Source organism: Procambarus clarkii, chromosome 41 (genome assembly GCF_040958095.1).
Source record: "Procambarus clarkii isolate CNS0578487 chromosome 41, FALCON_Pclarkii_2.0, whole genome shotgun sequence".
NCBI lineage: Eukaryota > Metazoa > Arthropoda > Malacostraca > Decapoda > Cambaridae > Procambarus > Procambarus clarkii.
In genome coordinates, this window is record NC_091190.1 from 14,740,320 (window position 1) to 14,762,675 (window position 22,356).

The 22,356-nt window shown below is 49.0% G+C and overlaps 1 protein-coding gene across 5 annotated transcripts in view; it reads right to left on the minus strand.

Annotated features, from left to right (window-relative positions):
- LOC123761022 (atrial natriuretic peptide-converting enzyme) overlaps nt 1-22,356 on the minus strand; it is a 504,836-nt gene that overhangs the window by 23,735 nt on the left and 458,745 nt on the right. For all 5 annotated transcript variants that reach the window (XM_069339377.1, XM_045746839.2, XM_069339376.1 and 2 more), the window contains 2 exons: nt 10,364-10,634; nt 9,164-9,417 (listed from right to left, as the gene is read on the minus strand). In XM_069339377.1, coding sequence (XP_069195478.1) covers nt 9,164-9,417; nt 10,364-10,634 — 525 coding nt within the window. The remainder of the gene's footprint in view (nt 1-9,163; nt 9,418-10,363; nt 10,635-22,356) is intronic.

Consider the following 22,356-nt stretch of genomic DNA (forward strand, 5'->3'; position numbering starts at 1 on the left):
ACGTAAGCTGCTCAATTTACAGCTCGATCCATTTTCTGTGTAGGCGAAACTGCTGAGACGCCTATCTCATCAATACCTTTCTTCAGGCACTCTCTCCGCCAGGCAGTCCTCGCAGTCGTGACTGCGTGGATTGCGATACTAGTAGCCCTGACCCTGCTAGATACTAGACTAGATACTACTAGCCCTGACCCTGCTAGATACTAGACTAGATACTACTAGCCCTGACCCTGCTAGATACTAGACTAGATACTACTAGCCCTGACCCTGCTAGATACTAGACTAGATACTACTAGCCCTGACCCTGCTAGATACTAGACTAGATACTACTAGCCCTGACCCTGCTAGATACTAGACTAGATACTACTAGCCCTGACCCTGCTAGATACTAGACTAGATACTAGTAGCCCTGACCCTGCTAGATACTAGACTAGATACTACTAGCCCTGACCCTGCTAGATACTAGACTAGATACTACTAGCCCTGACCCTGCTAGATACTAGACTAGATACTACTAGCCCTGACCCTGCTAGATACTAGACTAGATACTTTTAGCCCTGACCCTGCTAGATACTAGACTAGATACTACTAGCCCTGACCCTGCTTGATACTAGACTAGATACTAGTAGCCCTGACCCTGCTAGATACTAGACTAGATACTACTAGCCCTGACCCTGCCTTATTTCCTGCCCGCCAAACACACGACAAAAGTACGAAGTTGTAGATATGAGAGCCCAGTAGGCTCAGGAATCTGTACACCAGTTGATTGACGGTTGAGAGGCGGGGCCCAAAGAGCCAGAGCTCAACCCCTGCTAGCACAACTAGGTGCTAGACACACACAGGACGCCCAGGGAGGTGGGGAGAGAGAGAGAGAGAGAGAGAGAGAGAGAGAGAGAGAGAGAGAGAGAGAGAGAGAGAGAGAGAGAGAGAGAGAGAGAGAGAGAGGGAGAGGGAGAGGGAGAGAGAGAGAGAGAGAGAGAGGGAGGGACAAAGGGCAGCGAGAAGACAGGTCAGCGTGCTAGGATACGGCTGCAAATGAGGGGAATACTCACCAGAGATCAGAGGGGGGATAACCTTCGTGACCTGCTGATGGAGAGTATGGGAGAGAGAGTGTGATGAGAGAGAGATAGGAGGGGGGAGAGAATGATGAGAGGGGGAGGGGTGGGTGGAGACGATGCGAGGGGAAGTGGGGGAGAATAATGAGAGGGGAGAGAACTATGAGAAACTCTAAATAATTATTGTTATATTGGGATCAGAGTCCCTGCTGGGTGTGGGTATATTTGGAAGGAACGACCCAATACCCGGCGGGCATAATAGTTTCAGGAACGTTAAAGCAGCGATGTTCATGTAACGTTGATCCTACGAAGATTTAATGTTGATACTACGTCAAAATTTAAATCATAATAACATGAACGTCACTTGATCAGATTTGGGTGGGTAAGGGAGGTGGGACCAAGTTGTTCTTGTTGTTGTTTAAGATTCAGCTACTGGGAACAAAAAGTTGCAAGTAGCACGGGCTATGGTGAGCCCGTAGTGAACTTACCTGGCACAGGAGTAGGGGCTGTAACTGTAATCGCGATCCTCCTAAACTGCGGCTGTCAGAGCAATTTTCCGGTTTAAATCTTAAATGTTCATAGTTGATTATGACCTGTTGTTGTTAAAGATTTGCTACCTGGAACAAAGTTGCAAGTAGCACGGGCTATGGCGAGCCCGTAGGATTATGACCTGCATGTTGAATTGCAATATGAATAATTAACTGGAGTTACATATGACTAAGAGGTTTTGCTGTTTTTTTTTTATAGTGAAACCAACTTTACCTAAGCTACGTCCCCTAAAGAGACCAAAAACGTTAGCCTGTTTTATATACGAAATTAAATGCATTTTTCGGCTCACACTGTCAGGCAGGTTCAATCGTACGAGGAGTCCCGCTGCCCCAAAATACTATTCCCTCTCGATAAAATTTTCAATTAAAACAAGAAAACAAAGTTTGTTTCAGTAACGGAGATGAACACCGACTGAAATTTACTAATAATATGTCGCATTTACAACAAATTGGTTGATTATTCTCAAAAAAATGGATTAGAAAGATTGATCTAACAGTTTATCGCTTCTAGCTGATTGACAAAGTCAACAGCAAATTATATATAAAGCTAGTCCGGGGGAATTTCCAAAGCCCGTGAGGCAGGCAAGACAGCCGAGAGCGTCTACGGGTGGCAGAGAGGCAGGAGGGAGCTAAATGCATTTCTCAGGAGCAGGAGGCAGAAAAAAAAGTATTAGTGATGTGGGAGAGAGTGCGGCCGGCCATATCTACCAGGGCAGAAAGGTTTAGGCTCCTACCACAGGGGCGGACAGGCAGACAGGGAGGGCGGGAGGCAGGGCAAGATGCAAGGAGGAAGAGAGTTAATGGTGCGGTGCTTCAAGGGGAGAGGCGACGTTGTACCGAGTCACCGGTGAGAAGTTAGCAGGGTATGCAGTCATGGGGAAGTCAACATGTAGGGGCATTCTCGGGGAACGGGGCACAGACATCAATACTACGTCAAAGAAAGTTTGTAGCTTATAAAATAGTTCTAAGACTTAAAAAAGGTCCACTAGAAGAGGTCACACATGAAGGTAAACAATTTCAACGGGGATAGGTCAGCAGAAGGCTAAAGAGTCATAAGACAACCCGTCCTACAAAGACCCAAAAGTGAGTCCATGCACCCGCCAAACCTCCTGTTTATGAATGAAAAACCGGTTTAGACACACGACTCAACTGATTTCGCTCGAACACTTCCGGAACAAGTGCTTCACTGACGAATTTTGCACGAACCACAACGCTCTAAATGCTTCACCCACGTACTACAAATAATCGCCAACTGAACCTAAACACCTAACCCAACCTATGCCTATATATGCACAATATACTATTATAATATTCATTTATATTTGAGAAAATTCCCGTTTTGAATGAACAGCATGTTAAAATTTATGAATGCGTCTGTGGGGGTCGACCGCTGGATGTAATGGACTTGAGTCGAGGACGGGTTGCATAAGAACAGGTCATTATATAAACTCTCTTGATGTAAAGATCTCACAACATAAGTTAACTGTACCAGATAATTGTTTAACAAATTGCGTAGTGCAACACCCACACTCCCGCGCCCAGAGCCGTGTAGTGTACCAGCCAACGGACGGATTCGTACCTATAACATCTGAAAGTGTGTGTTCGTACGTGCCTGGAACTGGCCTTTACGTTCACCGAAATGGACAAGTATATATTTCAGGTCCAATAGACAAGTATACAAAATCCGTTTGAATAGCACCAGGAGTGTAGGTGAAGGGGGGGGGGGGCAGGATTGTAAGGGGGGGGGGTGGAGCTAGGAATAGGGGAGGGGGGGTGGAGCTAGGAATAGGGGAGGGGGAGGGGTGTGGAGCCAGGAGTGTGGATGAGGGCGAGAGGTGGAGCACAAGTGAAGAGACGACTGGATCAGCAAAAGCCATCGGGCAGAGAGATCCATGGAGCGGGGAAGTGGAGTGGATAGCCACGGAGGGGAGGGCCAGGCTAATGGGCTGAGTGACAATAACAGCCAAGGGGGACGAGGGCTGGTCGCGGGCAAGGGCCAAGGGCAGGCTGCAACTAAGGGGGGGGGGAAGGGGGCCCAAGAGCAGGCTGCAACTAAGGGAGGGGGAAGGGGGCCCAAGAGTAGGCTGCAACTAAGGGGGGAGAGGAAGGGGGCCCAAGAGCAGGCTGCAACCAAGGGGGGGGGAAGGGGGCCCAAGGGCAGGCTGCAACTAGCAGGGGAAGGGGGGATACTAGGGCAGGGGGGGGGGTGTAGCCAGGAAACACCTGGCTACCCCCTACCATCAAGGACGTCTTGTGGACAATCAGTTATACACAGACAAAACACAAGAATTATCGAAATAGTGAGAAGAGAGAGATAAAATAAACCGGGAGGAAAGTGTCAACAATAATCTCTACACTGACACACACACACACACACACACACACACATTAGGCAATTAGGCAATTAGGCAATTAGGCAATTAGGTGAGTACACACACACACACACACACACACACACACACACACACACACACACACACACACAGTGTACCGACCCAGTAGAAGGCTGGGCCGAGGCCTTACAACCATCGCAAACCTTAACAACGTTCACTCACCAGTCCCGTATCCACTATGTACAAACAAAAAAATTGCGACTAATAAGGCATCAGTTTCAAAAATAAATAATTAATACAGACAGCTCTACCAATAAGGCCAATGTATCTATACAAAAAAAAAATGTTAAACGCAGACCTGGTCTAAGAACTATTCGCTACATAAAGAATTGTCACTACCAGCTCCATCTACGGACTGGTGAAGTTTGATCAAGAACAACATTGTAACATGATGACCAGACCACACACTAGAAGGTGAAGGGACGACGACGTTTCGGTCCGTCCTGGACCATTCTCAAGTCATACTTTAGCCACGTTATTGTGACTCATCGTCTGCAACATTGTAACATCAGGCAACATAACTTTACAAGCCTGAGAGAGAGCCTACAGAGCCATTGCCCTAATGTATGACCAAATGTTGACTAGACCACACACTAGAAGGTGAAGGGACGACGACGTTTCGGCCCGTCCTGGACCATTCTCAAGTCGATTGTAATGAGGAAGTAGAGACAGGCAATAAATAGGCAAGAGAGAGCTGAGGAGCAAAGTAAGGTATGACCAAATATAATAATAAAAGAAAGAGCAATTTAACAATGTGTCGAGACGCATCAAAGACTTCAGGTAAAGACCGCCACTTCTGCCTCAAACTCAAGATATACTGCAGACGCTCCACTCCTCCAGGCGAGAGCCCAGGAGCTGAGGCAAGTCAGATCTGTCAGAGGTCAGCCAAGACTCTCGACATATTCGATGATGAAGTGCAGGCAAAAACACCATTAGTATGTTGTTGTTATTGTTTTAGATTTAACTACTCAGGACGAAGTGTCCATGTAGCACGGGCTATGGTGAGCCCGTAAAGCCATTAGTAATTCCTGGCGTGTAGAGCGCTCCAGCACACCTGATCACACAACAATTTTAAAATACTATTTCATCCCAAAAATGTCCCTTTTTATACAGTGGCAGCAAAGAATTCACATAAATATCATAGTATACAAATTTGCTCACACCAAACTATACATCGATACAAATCCATACATGCTAATAAATAATATATTAATAATTGGTTTGGTCCGGGACAGGAAGCCTGTGTACATATATACTTGAGGATTGTGTCGAGGGGTTCCTCAAGGTGGAACTACTGACCCTCCACAGGATGCAACCCCACAACAGTGGCCCAACGTCCGGGCTACGTATTTACTGCTAGGTGAACACACACACACACACACACACACACACAAGTAAAAATAAACGTGCCCAACCATTTCTGTCCCACCTGAGAATCGAACCCGGGATCCCCGATTGTGAGTCGAGAACGCAGCCAACTCTACCCAAGAGACTTACCCGCCGCCACTAAACTCACACATACGGGACACCAGCATAAACTCACACCAGCTTAGCGTATGGGTGAGTCTTTGAGCATCGTCTGGGATGCTCTCGGACGCAGGTTCGAATCCTCGTCACGGCCCTTGTGGATTTGTACGCGAGTCTTGGGTCTTTGGGAAAACACACAGCTCTTTGTTTTCACAACTCGCTATCTATTCCAGTCCGATAAGGTCCCCTTCGCCCCAACCTCGACCCCGTACCTTCAGAAAATAAATTGTCGTGTTAGGTCGAGGCGACGTGGACAGGGCCCCGGAGCCCTAGGGGCACGAGGGCCCCGGAGCCCTAGGGGCACGAGGGCCCCCGGAGCCCTAGGGGCACGGGTTCCCCGGAGCCCTAGGGGCACGAGGGCCCCGGAGCCCTAGGGGCACGAGGGCCCCCGGAGCCCTAGGGGCACGAGGGCCCCGGAGCCCTAGGGTCACGAGGGCCCCGGAGCCCTAGGGTCACGAGGGCCCCGGAGCCCTAGGGGCACGAGGGCCCCGGAGCCCTAGGGGCACGAGGGCCCCGGAGCCCTAGGGGCACGAGGGCCCCGGAGCCCTAGGGGCACGAGGGCCCCGGAGCCCTAGGGGCACGAGGGCCCCGGAGCCCTAGGGGCACGAGGGCCCCGGAGCCCTAGGGGCACGAGGGCCCCGGAGCCCTAGGGGCACGAGGGCCCCGGAGCCCTAGGGGCACGAGGGCCCCGGAGCCCTAGGGGCACGAGGGCCCCGGAGCCCTAGGGGCACGAGGGCCCCCGGAGCCCTAGGGGCACGAGGGCCCCCGGAGCCCTAGGGGCACGAGGGCCCCCGGAGCCCTAGGGGCACGAGGGCCCCGGAGCCCTAGGGGCACGAGGGCCCCGGAGCCGAAGGGCACAAGGGCAGGTCCTTGTATCAGCGGAAAAGGCGGGAAATATCAGGGGTTGCTGGGGGCATGGGGCAAGAGGAGGGAGGGAGGGAGAGAGGGGGGGTAGGATCTCTTGGTTCGGGATGAGGCTGAGGAGGAGGAGGAGGGGGGAGAATGGGGCTCTCCCAGCAGTAATAAGTTCAGGGGATGATTAACGAGCCCGGCAGTATAAGTGGGTGAGTGGGTATAATTGCTAGCGGGGTAATCATTGATCCCGAGCGCCTACCCTTGGGAGGGGGGGGGGGAGAACCCCCTTAAACTGGGGGGTGTAGACCCCCTTAAACGGGGGGTGGGGGAGATTAAACTGCAAACTACCACCTCCGCCAACAACCACCCCCACCCCTCCTACCATCCCCCGCCAAAAACAGCCACAACCACCATCAACAACCCCCCTCCACCCCACCCCCCGTCCCCCACCACCAGGTCTGACAACTTCCATGACAGGTCTTCACGCTCACCGGTTATAAGGATTTCCTCTCTTTTATCTCTGTCTAACATTAATGGAATTGAAGCACCAAACTTCTCGTCCAATGAAAAGAAAAGTAAATCCTCTTTATGTCCGGATTTTTACCGGGCGGTGAATGCACATTGTACCTAGCCACCGTGGGAGGGGGGGGGGGAGGTTCCACTGTGGGGGAGGGAGGGTGGGAGGGGCCTCCACTGTGGTAGAGAGGGAAGGGCCTCCACTGTGGGAGAGAGGGGGAGGGAGGGGCACTACGAGGAGAAAACACCAAGCCATTACGACTATATAACACTGGAAAGGAGTCAGGATAATGATTTGGGATGGGACGTGGGGGAAGGAATGATGCGAACCACATGGACGGTCGGGGATTGAACGCCGACCTGCATTAAGCGAGACCGTCGCTCTACCGTCCAGCCCAAGTGGTTGGGCATCTCCACTGTGGGAGTGGGCAATTGATAGAGAGGTTAGACAAACTGAATGATGTGACGGGGTGGGAGAGGTGGGAGGGGGGGGGGTTGCATGGAACAGGTGTGTGAGGGCCAAGGGATGCACAACTGTTGAACAGGTGAGGTGAGCCAGCCAGGTTTTGGCTACCTAATTTGATTGAAATCTGTTGGTGATGTTGACACGGAAGGGGAGCAGTCCTTCCCACCCTCCCTCCCTCCCACTATACACCCTCCCCTTCCCTGCACCCCCTCCCCTTCACAAGTCATTATTGGTTCCTAGTCAGTTATACCCTCACTCCCCCCCCCATCCCTGCCCCCTATTACGCCTTGCACTGTGAGGGGTTAGAGGGGGAAGGGGGGGGGGGGTTGGAGGAGAGGGAATAGGTGGAACATGGAGGCATTAGGAACACCAACCACGACAAACAAGGCGTTCCATCTCAGACGGCCGTCTTTCAAAGCCCCACAAAACAGTGTTCATCTAACTTGTTAGGTTCGATTGATGAAGATTAAGCCACCCAAAAGGTGGCACGGGCATGAATAGCCCGTAAGTGGTGGCCCTTTTGAGCCATTACCAGTATCAAGAGCTGATACTGGAGATCTGTGGAGGTGCGACTGCACCCTGCGTGACGGGAGATGTCTCCCGTCTTGTTTGGTTCGTGAACACTATATATATATGTATATATATATATATATATTATATATAACCCACGCCAATAAGCATCCTGAATTTCGGGCTATTCATGCCCGTGCCACCTCTTGGGTGGCTTAATCTTTATCAATCATCAATCAGCATCCCGAAACGTGATGAAATTATCACAGGGAAAAAAAGAGATTGGTAGCAAAAATTATTATTCTTTAATACACCGAGTTCAGAGGCGGGAGAAGAAAAACGGATTTTATCCCCCAGCCACGAGTAAGAAAAGCTTCAAAAGCTGTGACTGACACTGGTCAAGTTCCACGGGAAGTCTCCGAGTGTAGGCGATCATGTCTGTCAAGCAGGCGATGAGTCACAATAACGTGGCTAAAAGTGTGTTGACCAGACCACACACTAGAAGGTGAAGGGACGACGACGTTTCGGTCCGTCCTGGACCATTCTCAAGTCACAATCGACTTGAGAATGGTCCAGGACGGACCGAAACGTCGTCGTCCCTTCAGCTTCTAGTGTGTGGTCTGGTCAACATGTCTGTCAAGCTGCCTACAGAAGACTGACGCTGGAAAATAACGCACACAACATGTTCTACAAATGAACCAATGTCCTCGACTTCTTAAAACAGCCGCAAGAAACGTCTCCTGAAATCATGCGCTCCGCCAAGCTTTATGCTGTCCCAAGATTCGCGTCGAAGGTGCGACCAAAACTCTAGCGCAAGTTATCAGGTTATCTCCGTTATCAGGGACGGGAAGGCATCACGACGGGCGGAGAAGGATTATCATACTGGCTAGACTCGCAAAGACAGTAGAAGAAACATCCGATAACGATTTCAGGAACGAGTGAAAATTTCTTGAAAAGCAAAAAAAACTACAAACAAAAAAACAAACAGAAAGGAAATTTGGGGAAAGATAAGACGCTGGAGAGTCGCTCATCTAAAGATGCTGAAATGTACCGGGGAGATGGACCAAGTATTTTAAAAAGAGTTAATGGCATGAAAAAGAGAGCTCGCAGCATCTTGCAGAGGGCCGGAGTCCAGCCCGCGGGAAAGAGGGGCCAGAGACCAGCCCGCGGGAAAGAGGGGCCAGAGACCAGCCCGCGGGAAAGAGGGCCGGAGACCAGCTGATGTAAGACGAGGTAACAAAGAGAAAGCGCTAAGATTAGCGCAACAATATAGCGCATGAACAGCTGCGCACATACCTGGTTTGGTGGTACACTCTCGGCCCCCGTCCAGGGCCGGGAAGCTGGAGCAGTCTATGGCCAGGCGGAGGTGCGAGGACAGGCGGCGGCCGCAGGTGCTCATCACGTCCTCGCAGAAGTCCCTGCAGGGGCTGATGATGTGGTCCTCGAAGACCCCGCTCGGGTTCATGGTCTGGGCGCGGCGACAGTCCGGCTGCAGCAACTCGCACAGGAACTCTTGCGCCAGCGGGTGGCACTCAGAGTCGATCACCTCCCTGCAGTGGACAGTGCAAAGGTCACACTTGAGCCTCAGCCACACACTCGAAGTCACACTAGAGCCACACACTGGAGGTCACACTAGAGCCACACACTGGAGGTCACACTAGAGTTCTCAACTATCTACATGGCAGATCCTCAAGGATAACTTTGGTGCGAACAGTGCTATAGGCTGGCACCCTCTGCTCCTACGCTCACCGTGAGCATACTCGCTATGCTCGACGCTCACGGTGCCGGCACCCAGCAGCTAGAATCCTCCACTGTCACCAAACAATCACATCCTTATATTGTCGTTTGCATTAGACTTTAGCTTTCTGTTGAAGGCTCTTAGCCCTCCCTCTCTCGATTGGTGTGTCGGTACTGCCAGGCTATTCACCAGTGGCACAACTGTGCTATTAACATAGGCACATGAGCATTGAGGTTCCTTGTGTTTTAACACTCCCGAGTCGGGTACCCAGACCAGTACCCTCCGCCCAGGCTAGTTGACCCGACTCTTGATACAAATTGCATTTTTAGCTGCTCTGGTAGTGTGATAAATTATTCAGAGGTGCAATTTGTGGAGCTCTTCACGCGAGAGAGTGGATATCATTGCTTAAATAAAACATGAATGCCATGTGTAAAGCTGGAAGCACGTACACACACAGACAGGCGGCACTGCATTAGCACTGGACTGGAAAAGCGGGGTACAAGAGCTAAAGATCAAACCTGCAGGGACAAAAAAAAAGTTAGTGTACACGCACCTATGTGCAAGCACCAACGTACAAGAACACACACACACATTTACCCAAGTACAAGCACTTACGTACACGCACACATAACAAGAATATACAGTACCCACAGACTTCTGAAAGACACACGGCCACAGAAACAACAACAGTCCCTCAGGATTAAATCCGCCCCTCCGGCGGATTTAATTCCCTCCGGAAAGGGTCAACCAAGACCTACCTGACGGAGATGATGTCACTCTCGACTGTGCGGGCGTCAGCGTGACCTAGCAAGTTGGGGTAGGTGGTGACGTTGTGGTGAAGGTTGGCACACAGGGTCACGTCCAGGGCCTGGCACCTCCGCGGTGGTGGGGTGGTGGTGGGTGCAGGGGTAGAAGTCGTCAGGTGGTTTCTGGAGGGGGTCACGTCGAAGCCAGCGATGAGCTCATCCTTCAGGTTGGGGAAGTCGTTGTCGGGGTGCGGTGGCATGATCTCCAGCGACCGGGTACGCTCTGGAGGACACGCAAAAATGGTGAGCTGGGATAACTGATGGAACATTACCAGTCATCTGGGCTCTAGGAGGCTTGAACCGTGCACCATGTGTGTCCACGGAAAAATAAAGCTTAAATCCAAACTTAAATATTCCTAGGTTTAGTATATCACATATGTACTATATCAAGATCGCGTGTATTAGGGTCCAGGATCGCTACGAAAGGTTAAGTCTTATATTATGAGTACCCGATAAGTTTCCGGTTGGTCAAAATTCAATATTACAAAAATAAGTCAACTTTCTTGTGGTCCATCGTTACATTCTGTAACTATTTGGTGAAAAGTACCAATAAGTACTTTCTTTTAAGGAGGAAGGGCTGTAACTTACATAATCACTGATTATCATATACGTTTGCAGTACTGATGTAGTATTACTAATTGTATTTCAGCAGTGCAAATATAGATAATGCTTGATTCAAGTTGTGAGTTACGACATAAGTTATTCGACACTACAATACACTGCCCTTGTGTTCAACCCGTCCTCCTAATAGAACGTCCCATTTTGACGCACACTCTACCTACGGTAGAAAAATTGTCGCACTAGAAAATGGTCGCGAAATTGACATACTGTCCCGTTTTTTGTTTTGGTTCCTCTGGTAGGTTAGGATAAGGACACTTAAGTACGACAGTTTATTGACGTTGGGAAACAATTATTGGGAAACTAATAATTTAACAACAATTAATAGAAATAGGTAAATTTTCTCATATTGACAAATGCAACTTAAAACCCCAGAATGAATATGTAACTGATAAAACACTTACGAATACAGTTTATATCATATCATTACTCTAACGTATACTACGACCTGCTGAAGCCCTCCACTACCAAACAAAGGGCGGAGCACACATTACAGTCAGGTGGGACGCAGTTATCGTGGTCCGGGTAATGAATCGCGCGGTTAAACAAGGCAGAGTCCACCACCTTACCTCGTCCGTGTTGTTGTTGTTAGTGGGTTAGGGGTAGCTAGACCACGCGGTCGTAATCAACCCCGTCGATCCCGAGTCGGGTATTGCATGATTCAGGCCCGAATTCGAATCCCAGATGATCCAAGTTAATTAAATGTATGGCCTCTCATATAACAGAAAGCCAGGCCAGGCCAGGCTTATAGAGATCCACCCTCCCCTAGGTCATCTACTGACCTTTCCTAGGCTTCAACCCACAAGATTTGTCCAACTCCCAGGTACCTATTTGCTGCTACGTCAACAAAGGCGTCAGATGAAAGAACACGTTACTCAAATGCTTCAGTCCTGCCGTGAGAATTGAACCCGGGACCTTTCGGTTGAGACCCGACTTTGTTCACCTTTGTTCCACAGGAAATATATATACTTCACCACCCATCCTCAAGCCATGCTATTCCAAGCTGCGATCGCCCCCAAAGACGCATTCGTTAATTTTAGTGAATCTTGTATTCAAAATTAACACTTTTAAATTATAATATATTATTATATATTGAAACTGTGGTGTACATTTAGTCCTAGGTTAGGCTACGACCTGTCAGGCTACGACCCGTCCTCGACTCAAGTCCATTACATCCAGCGGTCGACCCCACAGACTCATAAATAAATTTGTACATGCTGTTCATTGAAAACGGGAATTTTCTCAAATATAAATTAATCTTATAATATATTAGCATATTGTGCATATATAGGCATAGGTTAGGTTAGGTGTTTAGGTTCTGTTGGCGATTATTTGTATTAGGTGGGTGAAGCATTTACAGCGTTGTGGTTCGAACAAAATTCGTCAGTGAAGCACTTGTTCTAGAAGTGTTCGAACGAAATCAATTGTTAGTCGTGTGTAAACCGTTTTTCCATTTATAAATAGGGGGTTTGGCGGGTGCATGGAATCACTTTTGGGATTTGTTTGGAGGACGGGCTGTAGGCGACGTTCTGTAGACATTTATTAGTATTTGCAGTACGTGGGTGAAACATTATTCGAGACGAGATTCGAACACTGTTCAAGAAAAGTTGAAAGCTACAGTTGATCTGAGTACCTACGTACTTGTCCTTGCTTGGCCTGCTCAAACGTGCTTTACAGGAAGTGACGCACCCCCGGGGAGTGACGTACCCCCGGGGAGTGACGTACCCCCGGGGAGTGACGCACCCCCGGGGAGTGACGTACCCCCGGGGAGTGACGCACCCCCGGGGAGTGACGTACCCCCGGGGAGTGACGCACCCCCGGGGAGTGACGCACCCCCGGGGAGTGACGCACCCCCGGGGAGTGACGGATCCTAAGGATGGATTTCCATATGAAAATCACTTCCGAGGCAGACGACTTCACTTTTAGATTTAAAGTGGCAGGACTCTTGGCAGCATCACCAGGCCCTGGGGGACCCCCGCCTCACCATAGCCCCGGCCCTCACTCTGCTCCCCCTCTCACCACGCACTCCCGCCTTCACTCTACTTCCCGCCCTTCACCCTGCACCCCACCCCTCACCCTGCACCCCACCCCTCACTACACCCTCACTTTACACCCCGCCTTTATTCTACGGCATCTACACCAAACCCTCCAGTCAGGCATGGAAATTTGTCTACCCTAACCTCCTAAGGGATGTTGTCTACCCCCCAAACATTCTCCGGAGGTGCTCGTTCCTTGGAGGACGGCCTCCACAGAGGAGACAGTGTTCTTGACACACAAGAGCTCCTCCTTAAGGATCTCATAAGGCTTCTCACAGTACTCCTACGGGACACCACTCTCCCCCCTCCCCACTCTCCGTCGTAAATAACTGTAGACGGAATTTCAGAAGGATGGGAAAAGTTAGGTGGATATTGGAGGCGTGAATCAAACTTGGCGGGTGCTAGTGACGCTGGGAGATGCCTATAGTGGCAGTGATGGTGGAGCCTGGCACTGTGGTGACGTGTGGTGGTGGTGGAGCCTGGCACTGTGGTGACGTATAGTGGTGGTGGTGGTGGAGCCTGGCACTGTGATGACGTATAGTGGTGGTGGTGGAGCCTGGCACTGTGGTGACGTGTTGTGGTAGCGATGGTACTGGTGGAACTTAACAAATCTCTTCTGGAGCAAAATAAAGCCGCCCACCTATCAATGTGTCATTAAAACCTGGAGAGCTTGGGGGGCGAGGCTTCCCTGCACCACCACCACAACCACAACCATCTGACTGGTTGTGGTTGTGGTTGTCACCATCCCCGCTGACTGGTCGTAAACACCCCAACACATCTCCCCTCACCCACCCAAACCCACACCCACACATCCAACCAAAATGGAAAGACATAGCTTCGTGTTTGAGTGAGAGTGTGAGGTAGTGAACCCAGACACAGGTATGGGGAGGCCCCGGGTCGTAAATATTTACGGGGCTCCACATTGAGGTGGTAAACCAACCCGTGTTGAGGACCCAGGCCCGTAAAGAAAATCTTCAGGTGTGACTCTAAACATCTCTCCACCGGCTGTTGCTGTGCGTAAAACAGCTCTTAAAGTGTGCTAAAACAGCGGAATATGAAGAAAAGTGACTTTTTTAGTTACTTTACAATTATTTTATATATTTCTTGATAAACTATAAGAATTTTATACAAAAGATGTGATTGTATATTATGTATTACAATACTTAAAGTTTTAAATACATAATTAATGTTCTGAAAATGTTCCGTTAAAAACACAACTTTCTCAGAATGACTATTAACACCCCATCTCCTCCCCCCTCCCCTTTGTCAAGTTGTTGTTGTTGTTATAGATTCAGCTACTTGGAACAAAGTTCCAAGTAGCACGGGCTATGGTGAGCCCGTAGTGGACTTACCTGGCACAGGAGCGGTGCTTTATAACTCTTGCCCCTTTGCCAAGCCCCTCCCCATACTCAAGTGGTCCCACCCCGCCCCCACCTCACTCACCTCACCGTGGCTCCTCCCCGACACCTCCCCAGCCCCACCTTGGTCCCTCCCGCGATAGATCTTACGGTATTGGCGGCGTCAGCGTTGGAGACGCCCGGGTAAACTTCTACCTTTTCTGGCTGTCAGTCTCCCGTGACGGGCTTATAACATGCCATCATCTCTCGCCTTGATACCACTATCTGTTAAGCTGTGGGTCCTAATATTTATATTATACGAAAAAAAATGTTGAAGTTTTAAGAAAATTTAGTCTTATTTTCATGTGGATGCAGTCGTTAGTTGCATCTCTTGCAGCCTGTATGGCAACTGTAGGAAACTTGCAATGTTCGCGAGAGTAAATGATTCAATATTTATGAAGAATCAAAGGACGGGAGACATCTCCCGTCACGCAGGGTGCAGTCGCACCTCCACAGATCTCCCGTATCATCTATTGATACTGGTAATGGCTCAAATGGGCCACCACTTACGGGCTATTCATGCCCGTGCCACCTTTTGGGTGGCTTAATCTTCATCAATCAATCAATCTGAAGAATCAAAGGAAGATCTTGCGAAGAGTAGAGATTAACAAGCTACCACACATCTGTGGGATTATGTGGCTAAGTACATATTTTTATTTAAGTAACTGGACTGTATATTTAAATTTCTATAAAGTTTGAGTGGACTATATAACATAATTGAAATTTCCACATACTTCCCACAGAGGGGGAAGATAGGGGGAGTCTATAGGGTTAATTCAGATAGAACACGAATTGTAATTGTTAATTAAAATTATGTTCTAGGTTAACAAACTGAATTAATTATTGATGGTACTTGAATCCCCTGTGGTATATGAATGGGCTTAGTAAATACAATCCGTCTTTTATGGCCAGATGATTCCTAACTGTAGTAGTAGTAGTAAGTATGATCATTGATATCCCTGGAAACACAAACCGAAACTGTCTCTATTTTTCCGCTTGTTACAACTTGTAATAAAGTTGTTACATCTTGGCTTAACGTATTTATGACGTATTAGAACGTTGTTACAGCTTGCTATATTGGTTGTTATAACTGGTTAGGAGGTGTTATAACTGGTTAGGTGTTAGAACTTGTTAGAACGTTGTACCAACGTCGTAGTTTCGGTGTGTGTTTGGCGGGATCCCAGCAAATGTTATGCCCGTGGGTCTGTGATTAGCGTGGCCTCGTGGCTAATGGCGACGCCCCAAGCGGGTCTCAATGTATACATCACCTGCCGGCATCGCACAATTAATAGGAGAAATACACAATTTTAACATTCTCACTATTTTCATCCAATTAATTTAGTCATGCTTAAATGCTTACTGGTGTTTGAGGGAGAGGAGGAAGACACGGTGCAGATATCATGATCCCCTCCACATCCCCCTACCGTGTCGTTGGTCAAGCTATCATGACCTTGAACACCAACATGGCCAGCTCTTCCTCTCTCCCATGGCCAGTCCTTCCTCCCTCCCATGGCCAGCCCTTCCTCCCTTCCATGGCCAGTTCTCCCTCCCTCCCATGGTCAGTCCTCTCTGTCTGTCTGCCTGTGGGAGCGTCACACGGACCACTCCCACCACTGAGCCAAGTTGATATGAGAGTCCGAACTTCCATTATCAATCTTACCGTCGAACAAGACTCCGGTGTGTGTGTGTGTGTGGGGGGGGGGGGGGGCGGCCAGGCGGTGCTATAGCGTGCCCTGGTCAGCGTGCCCTGGTCAGCGTGCCCTGGTCAGCGTGCCCTGGTCAGCGTGCCCTGGCCAGCGTGCCCTGGTCAGCGTGCCCTGGTGGTCGTGGTTCTTCATACACAAGGCAAGAGATGATGGCTCTTGCCTTACAAATCATCTCATTAAAGTGGCAGGTGCAGGCAAGAGGCCAGACGAAGGGGGGGTCTAATGGCCTGTAAGCCGAGGCAAAATAAAGGAACACTGTTCTTAATGACGTAATTCCCACGAACTTAAAAGGTGGGCCCAGTAAATGTTATGGTTATGTTGGAGTATACACGGCCGCGCTAATTACTGCCACTCGCTTCTAAACCAGTAGAGTTTGTAGTGCTGCTGCTGCTGCTGCTGCTGCTGCTGCTGCTGCTCCTGCTGCTCCCTGACCTGCTAGCGAACCCTCCCCCCCCCTGCCTCGTATACGAGTCCCCTAATCGTATACAATTATTCATATAATTGTATGTACATATAGTTTACAAATCAATAGAAGCAACACGATTGAGAACGCTTGCAGATTTTACAGGAAATTGAACCTATGTCGGGAGAGTGGGGAAATAGATCATAGATCATAGTATGAGCAGGATTCTATAAATCCCTTCTATTGGGGAGTTTGGAAGAGCCCCAGCAGGTTTCCCCTAACTTCTCCATCCCCCCCATTGGACGGTAGAGCGACGGTCTCGCTTCATGCAGGTCGGCGTTCAATCCCCGACCGTCCAAGTGATTGGGGCACCATTCCTTTCCCCCCCCCCGTCCCATCCCAAATCCTTATCCTGACCCCTTCCCAGTGCTATATAGTCGTAATGGCTTGGCGCTTTCCCTTGATAATGCCTTCCATCCCTCCCTATCCTCCTTTTTCCCCTACTCACCCTATCTAGGGAGTACCTCACCCCACACAGCTGACTGGCCACCTCGAAGTTGCACATGTAAATAACACGATAGTTAAATGAACAAATCCACCAGAGCCGTGACGAGGATTCGAACCTGCGTCCGGGAGCATCCCACACACTGCCTTAATCTGTTCAATAAATCCCTGAACTCTATGTTTAACTGATCTCTAACCCTGTCTATGGAGGACAGAAGAAAATGTATATATGCTGGTTAGCATTGTAAATGTCTGGCCACGTTTGTGGTAGAAAATAATAATAATAATAAAAAAAACTGCCTTAATCGACTGAGCTACGACATGGTCAAAAAAAAAGTGTTCATTTGATGCATCACGTTACTGTGATTTCTGTACTCACCTAGTTGTACTCACCTAGTTGTGCTTGCGTTGAGCTCTGGCTCTTTGGTCCCGCCTCTCAACTGTAAAGACGCCTCTCTCTGTGTAAGACGATAGTTGTATCCTAACACCAGGAACAACGCACCAATGGCCAGCCAGCTATTTTATGGTCTTAGATCCCTACACACTAAGAACTATTTTAACCACATTATTACCCCCCCCCCCTCCCCGAATGCTTCATAATATACTGGGCGCTATACTGCGGCGCTGCCACACACCTCCCTCGCCATACTGTTTCATGTAACATTCATAAGGGTAAAATTTAGATTGGCGTGGCAGTGGTGGCAACCGTGGCCAGCTGTGGCACCTTATGTTATCGCTGTGGCGCCTTATGTTATCGTGGACCTTGAAACCAACATTATCTTGCTATTGCACGACACATTATCCCCACCACCGCTGTCTCCGGCCTTATGTCGCTCCGTGTGTGTGTGTATATATATATATATATATATATATATATATATATATATATATATATATATATATATATATATATATATATATATATATATATGCAATTGACGATCACAAAATACTGATGATTTTATGCGGAAAATCCACAGAGAAATATGAAATGAGGTGAACATTTCGGCTTGTTAAAGCCTTTGTCAACACCAGACTGACTGAATCACCAGACTGAATTGAGTCAGTCTGGTGTTGACAAAGGCTTTAACAAGCCGAAACGTTCACCTCATTTCATATTTCTCTGTGGATTTTCCGCATAAAATAATCAGTATTTTGTGGTCGTCAATTGCATATATATATATATATATATATATATATATATATATATATATATATATATATATATATATATATATATATATATATAGGGACCAGCCGGACGACTATAACTATACCTAACAACGTGTTTTCATGTGGATCTTGACGTTATCTTGAGATGATTTCGGGGCTTAGCGTTCCCGCGGCCCGGTCCTCGACCATGCCTCCTTTTTGTTACTCCCCCCCCCCCCTCCCCGCAGGAAGCAGCCCGTAGCAGCTGTCTAACTCCCAGGTGTGTACATGACAGTTGAGCGGCGGGCCGAAAGAGCCAGAGCTCAACCCCCGCAAACACAACCAGGTGAATACACTCAACCTCTTCCACAATCTTTGACTCACCCAATCTCCACCCCCCCCCCCACACACACACACTCACTCGCTCTCTCTCCACACAATTTAAAAATGAGCGGCCGTAGAAGGCGCCCGGGATATCGCAAATCGATCTGGGATGGTGTGTAAAGTGACAGACGAAAAACAGCCCGACACAAGTTAGATGAAGAAGATAGCCCGGAGCTCTCTTTCTCACTCTCTCACTCACACACACACACACATAGTAGTAGTAGGCATCCACCAGTCTCAGGAGACTATGGAGTTGCGCCAGGGCTCACCAAGGGCGCAAAGCCAGGGTAGGTTGAGTCGGGGGAGAAGCTGTTACCCAGGCAGCAGGTTTCCCCCCCCCCCTCTCCACGGCGTTGAAAGTCTCCAATGGAAAGGCAGACGCCAATACGATTGGTTCCAGCGCTGTCGCAGGAACTGTGAGTTCCTGGGCTACACACACATAATATACCACATATGTCAGACCAGTCCTGGAGTATGCGGCTCCAGCATGGAGTCCATATCTAGTCAAGCGTAAGACTAAACTGGAAAAGGTTCAAAGGTTTGGTACCAGACTAGTACCCGAATTGAGGGGTATGAGCTACGAGGAGAGGCTACGAGAATTAAACCTTACGTCACTGGGAGACAGACGAGCTAGAGGGGTCATGATCACCACATACAAGATTCTCAGAGGAATTGATTGGGTAGATAAAGACCGACTATTTAACACAAGGGACACACGCACTAGGTGACACAGGTGGAAACTGAGTGCCCAAATGAGCCATAGAGACATTAAAAAGAATTTTTTTCAGTGTCATAGTAGACAAATGGCATGTATTAGGAAGTGATGTGGTGGAGGGTGGCTCGATACACAGTTTCAAATGTAGATATGATAGAGCCCAATAGGCTCGGGAACCTGTACATTAGTTGATTGGCCGTTGAGAGGCGGGACCAAAGAGCCAGATCTCAACCCCCACAAGCACAACTAGGCAAATACACACACACACACACACACACACACACACACACACACACACACACACACACACACACACACACACACACACACACACACACACGCACACACGCACACACACACACACACACATACACGGCGAGAGGCCAGATTTGTTCGTGTTTATTTTTTGCAAATTGCGTGAGGGGGGTTCACCACGATATCAAACAGTAGCATTTCATGAGAGAGTATTTTGTGTGGGCAACCTCGCAACACTCACCAGGAACTCTCACTAACGCACTCTCACTCTTTTTTCCCCAGAGTGAGCCACAGAGAGAGAGAGAGAGAGAGAGAGAGAGAGAAAGAGAGAAAGAGATAGAGAGAGAGAGAGAGAGAGAGAGAGAGAGAGAGAGAGAGAGAGAGAGAGAGAGAGAGAGAGAGAGAGAGAGAGAGAGAGAGAGAGAGAGAGAGAGAGAGAGGGAGAGAGAGGGAGAGAGAGAGAGAGAGAGGGAGAGAGATAGAGAGAGAGAGAGAGAGAGAGAGAGAGAGAGAGAGAGAGAGAGAGAGAGAGAGAGAGAGAGAGAGAGAGAGAGAGAGAGAGAGAGAGAGAGAGAGTTTTCAGCATGAAAAATCGGTTCCAAAGTTTGGTGATCTTTAGCTCAAGACAGACAAGAGTATTGGAGAACACAATTCCACCACCAACACTACAAGATGGGACTCTCAAAACCTATACAATAAAGAGAGAAGGAAGACCTATTGGCACACCATTTCGCTGCTAAGATACAACTTACTGCTACAGAAAGACAGCCTCCTCAAACACCCGAGATTATAATGCTCGCTCGGGTCCAGATCCTCCTAAAAGTCCACTATATATAGGCAAGACAAAGGGCTTAGATCAAAATAGTCCCAACACCTGTGACCAACACCCACCACACTACTGGTCGTGTCAACACCTGTGACCAACACCCACCACACTACTGGTCGTGTCAACACCTGTGACCAACACCCACCACACTACTGGTAGTGCCAACACCTGCCACCCCTCACTCTTCCCACCAGTTTATGAGGCAAATGTTGGCCTAAACTTTGCTACGCCTTCATAAAGTAAGACGAATGAGTCGACCGTAATAATTTATGTCCTAAGTTTCACAGGGGCGGATACATAGCTGCTAATCAGGGGCCCCAAGTGAGTATAGATCCAGTAATTGTTGGCTGGCGTAGGTTAGCAGAGCAGCACCAGCAGCAGCAGCCTCTGCCTACCTACCCCCCCCCCCCAGTCCTCCTAAGATTTCACCAAAGTCAAGAAAACGGTCAATGTAAAGTGTGCTCTCTTCCTAACTTACCAGAGGACCCAAAACACAACACGGGACAGTACGTCACTTCCGCCAGCCGCTTCCATTTTCTATTGCGACAAGTTTTGATCTTATGTAACGCAAACGTGCGAAAAGCGACGTTTTTTTTTGTAAGCTGGTGATCTTAATTATCCACCAGAGGTGTGGATCCGCTTTTAGCTCTCCCAACCCCTCCCCTGTTTAAAAAAAAAAATAATATGGTGGTGACAGGCCGCGACGTCTCACAGTGAAATATATCCCTTGATTGAAATATATATCAAATGATAAAAAATATTCCTCCTGAATATTTCTTATTATTTAATCTTAAACCCCATGGATCAGACGAAGGCTGGCAAGAAGACACCTTGCTGCCGTGGAGCGGCTCATGCAAAATAACTGAACACAATTAGAAGAGATTTGTTGCAAACTTGCTATTACAGCTTTGGTGTCGTAACCTTGAAAAAAAGATGTATTTAGCTGAGCTTCCCACTCCTCATACTTCCAAATGTCTCAGATTGTCCTATTCGTTCCGGGCATCAAATGCCATGCTTAGCATTTTCTATGCCACACTACAGTGTCTGTGTACCTGTGCCACCCTACAGTATCTGTGCCAGCCTACAGTATCTGTGCCACCCTACAGTACCTGTGCCACCCTACAGTACCTGTGCCACCCTACAGTATCTGTGCCACCCTACAGTACCTGTGCCACCCTACAGTACCTATGCCACCCTTCAGTACCGGTGCCACCCTACAGTACCTGTGCCACCCTACAGTACCTGTGCCACCCTACAGTACCTGTGCCACCCTACAGTATCTGTGCCACCCTACAGTACCTGTGCCACCCTACAGTACCTATGCCACCCTTCAGTACCTGTGCCACCCTACAGTATCTGTGCCACCCTACAGTACCTGTGCCACCCTACAGTACCTGTGCCACCCTACAGTACCTGTGCCACCCTACAGTATCTGTGCCACCCTACAGTACCTGTGCCACCCTACAGTACCTATGCCACCCTACAGTACCTGTGCCACCCTACAGTACCTGTGCCACCCTACAGTACCTGTGCCACCCTACAGTACCTGTGCCACCCTACAGTACCTGTGCCACCCTACAGTACCTGTGCCACCCTACAGTACCTGTGCCACCCTACAGTACCTGTGCCACCCTACAGTACCTGTGCCACCCTACAGTACCTGTGCCACCCTACAGTACCTGTGCCACCCTACAGTATCTGTGCCACCCTACAGTACCTGTGCCACCCTACAGTACCTGTGCCACCCTACAGTACCTATGCCACCCTACAGTATCTGTGCCACCCTACAGTACCTGTGCCACCCTACAGTACCTTTGCCACCCTACAGTATCTGTGCCACCCTACAGTACCTATGCCACCCTACAGTATCTGTGCCACCCTACAGTACCTGTGCCACCCTACAGTACCTATGCCACCCTACAGTATCTGTGCCAGCCTACAGTACCTGT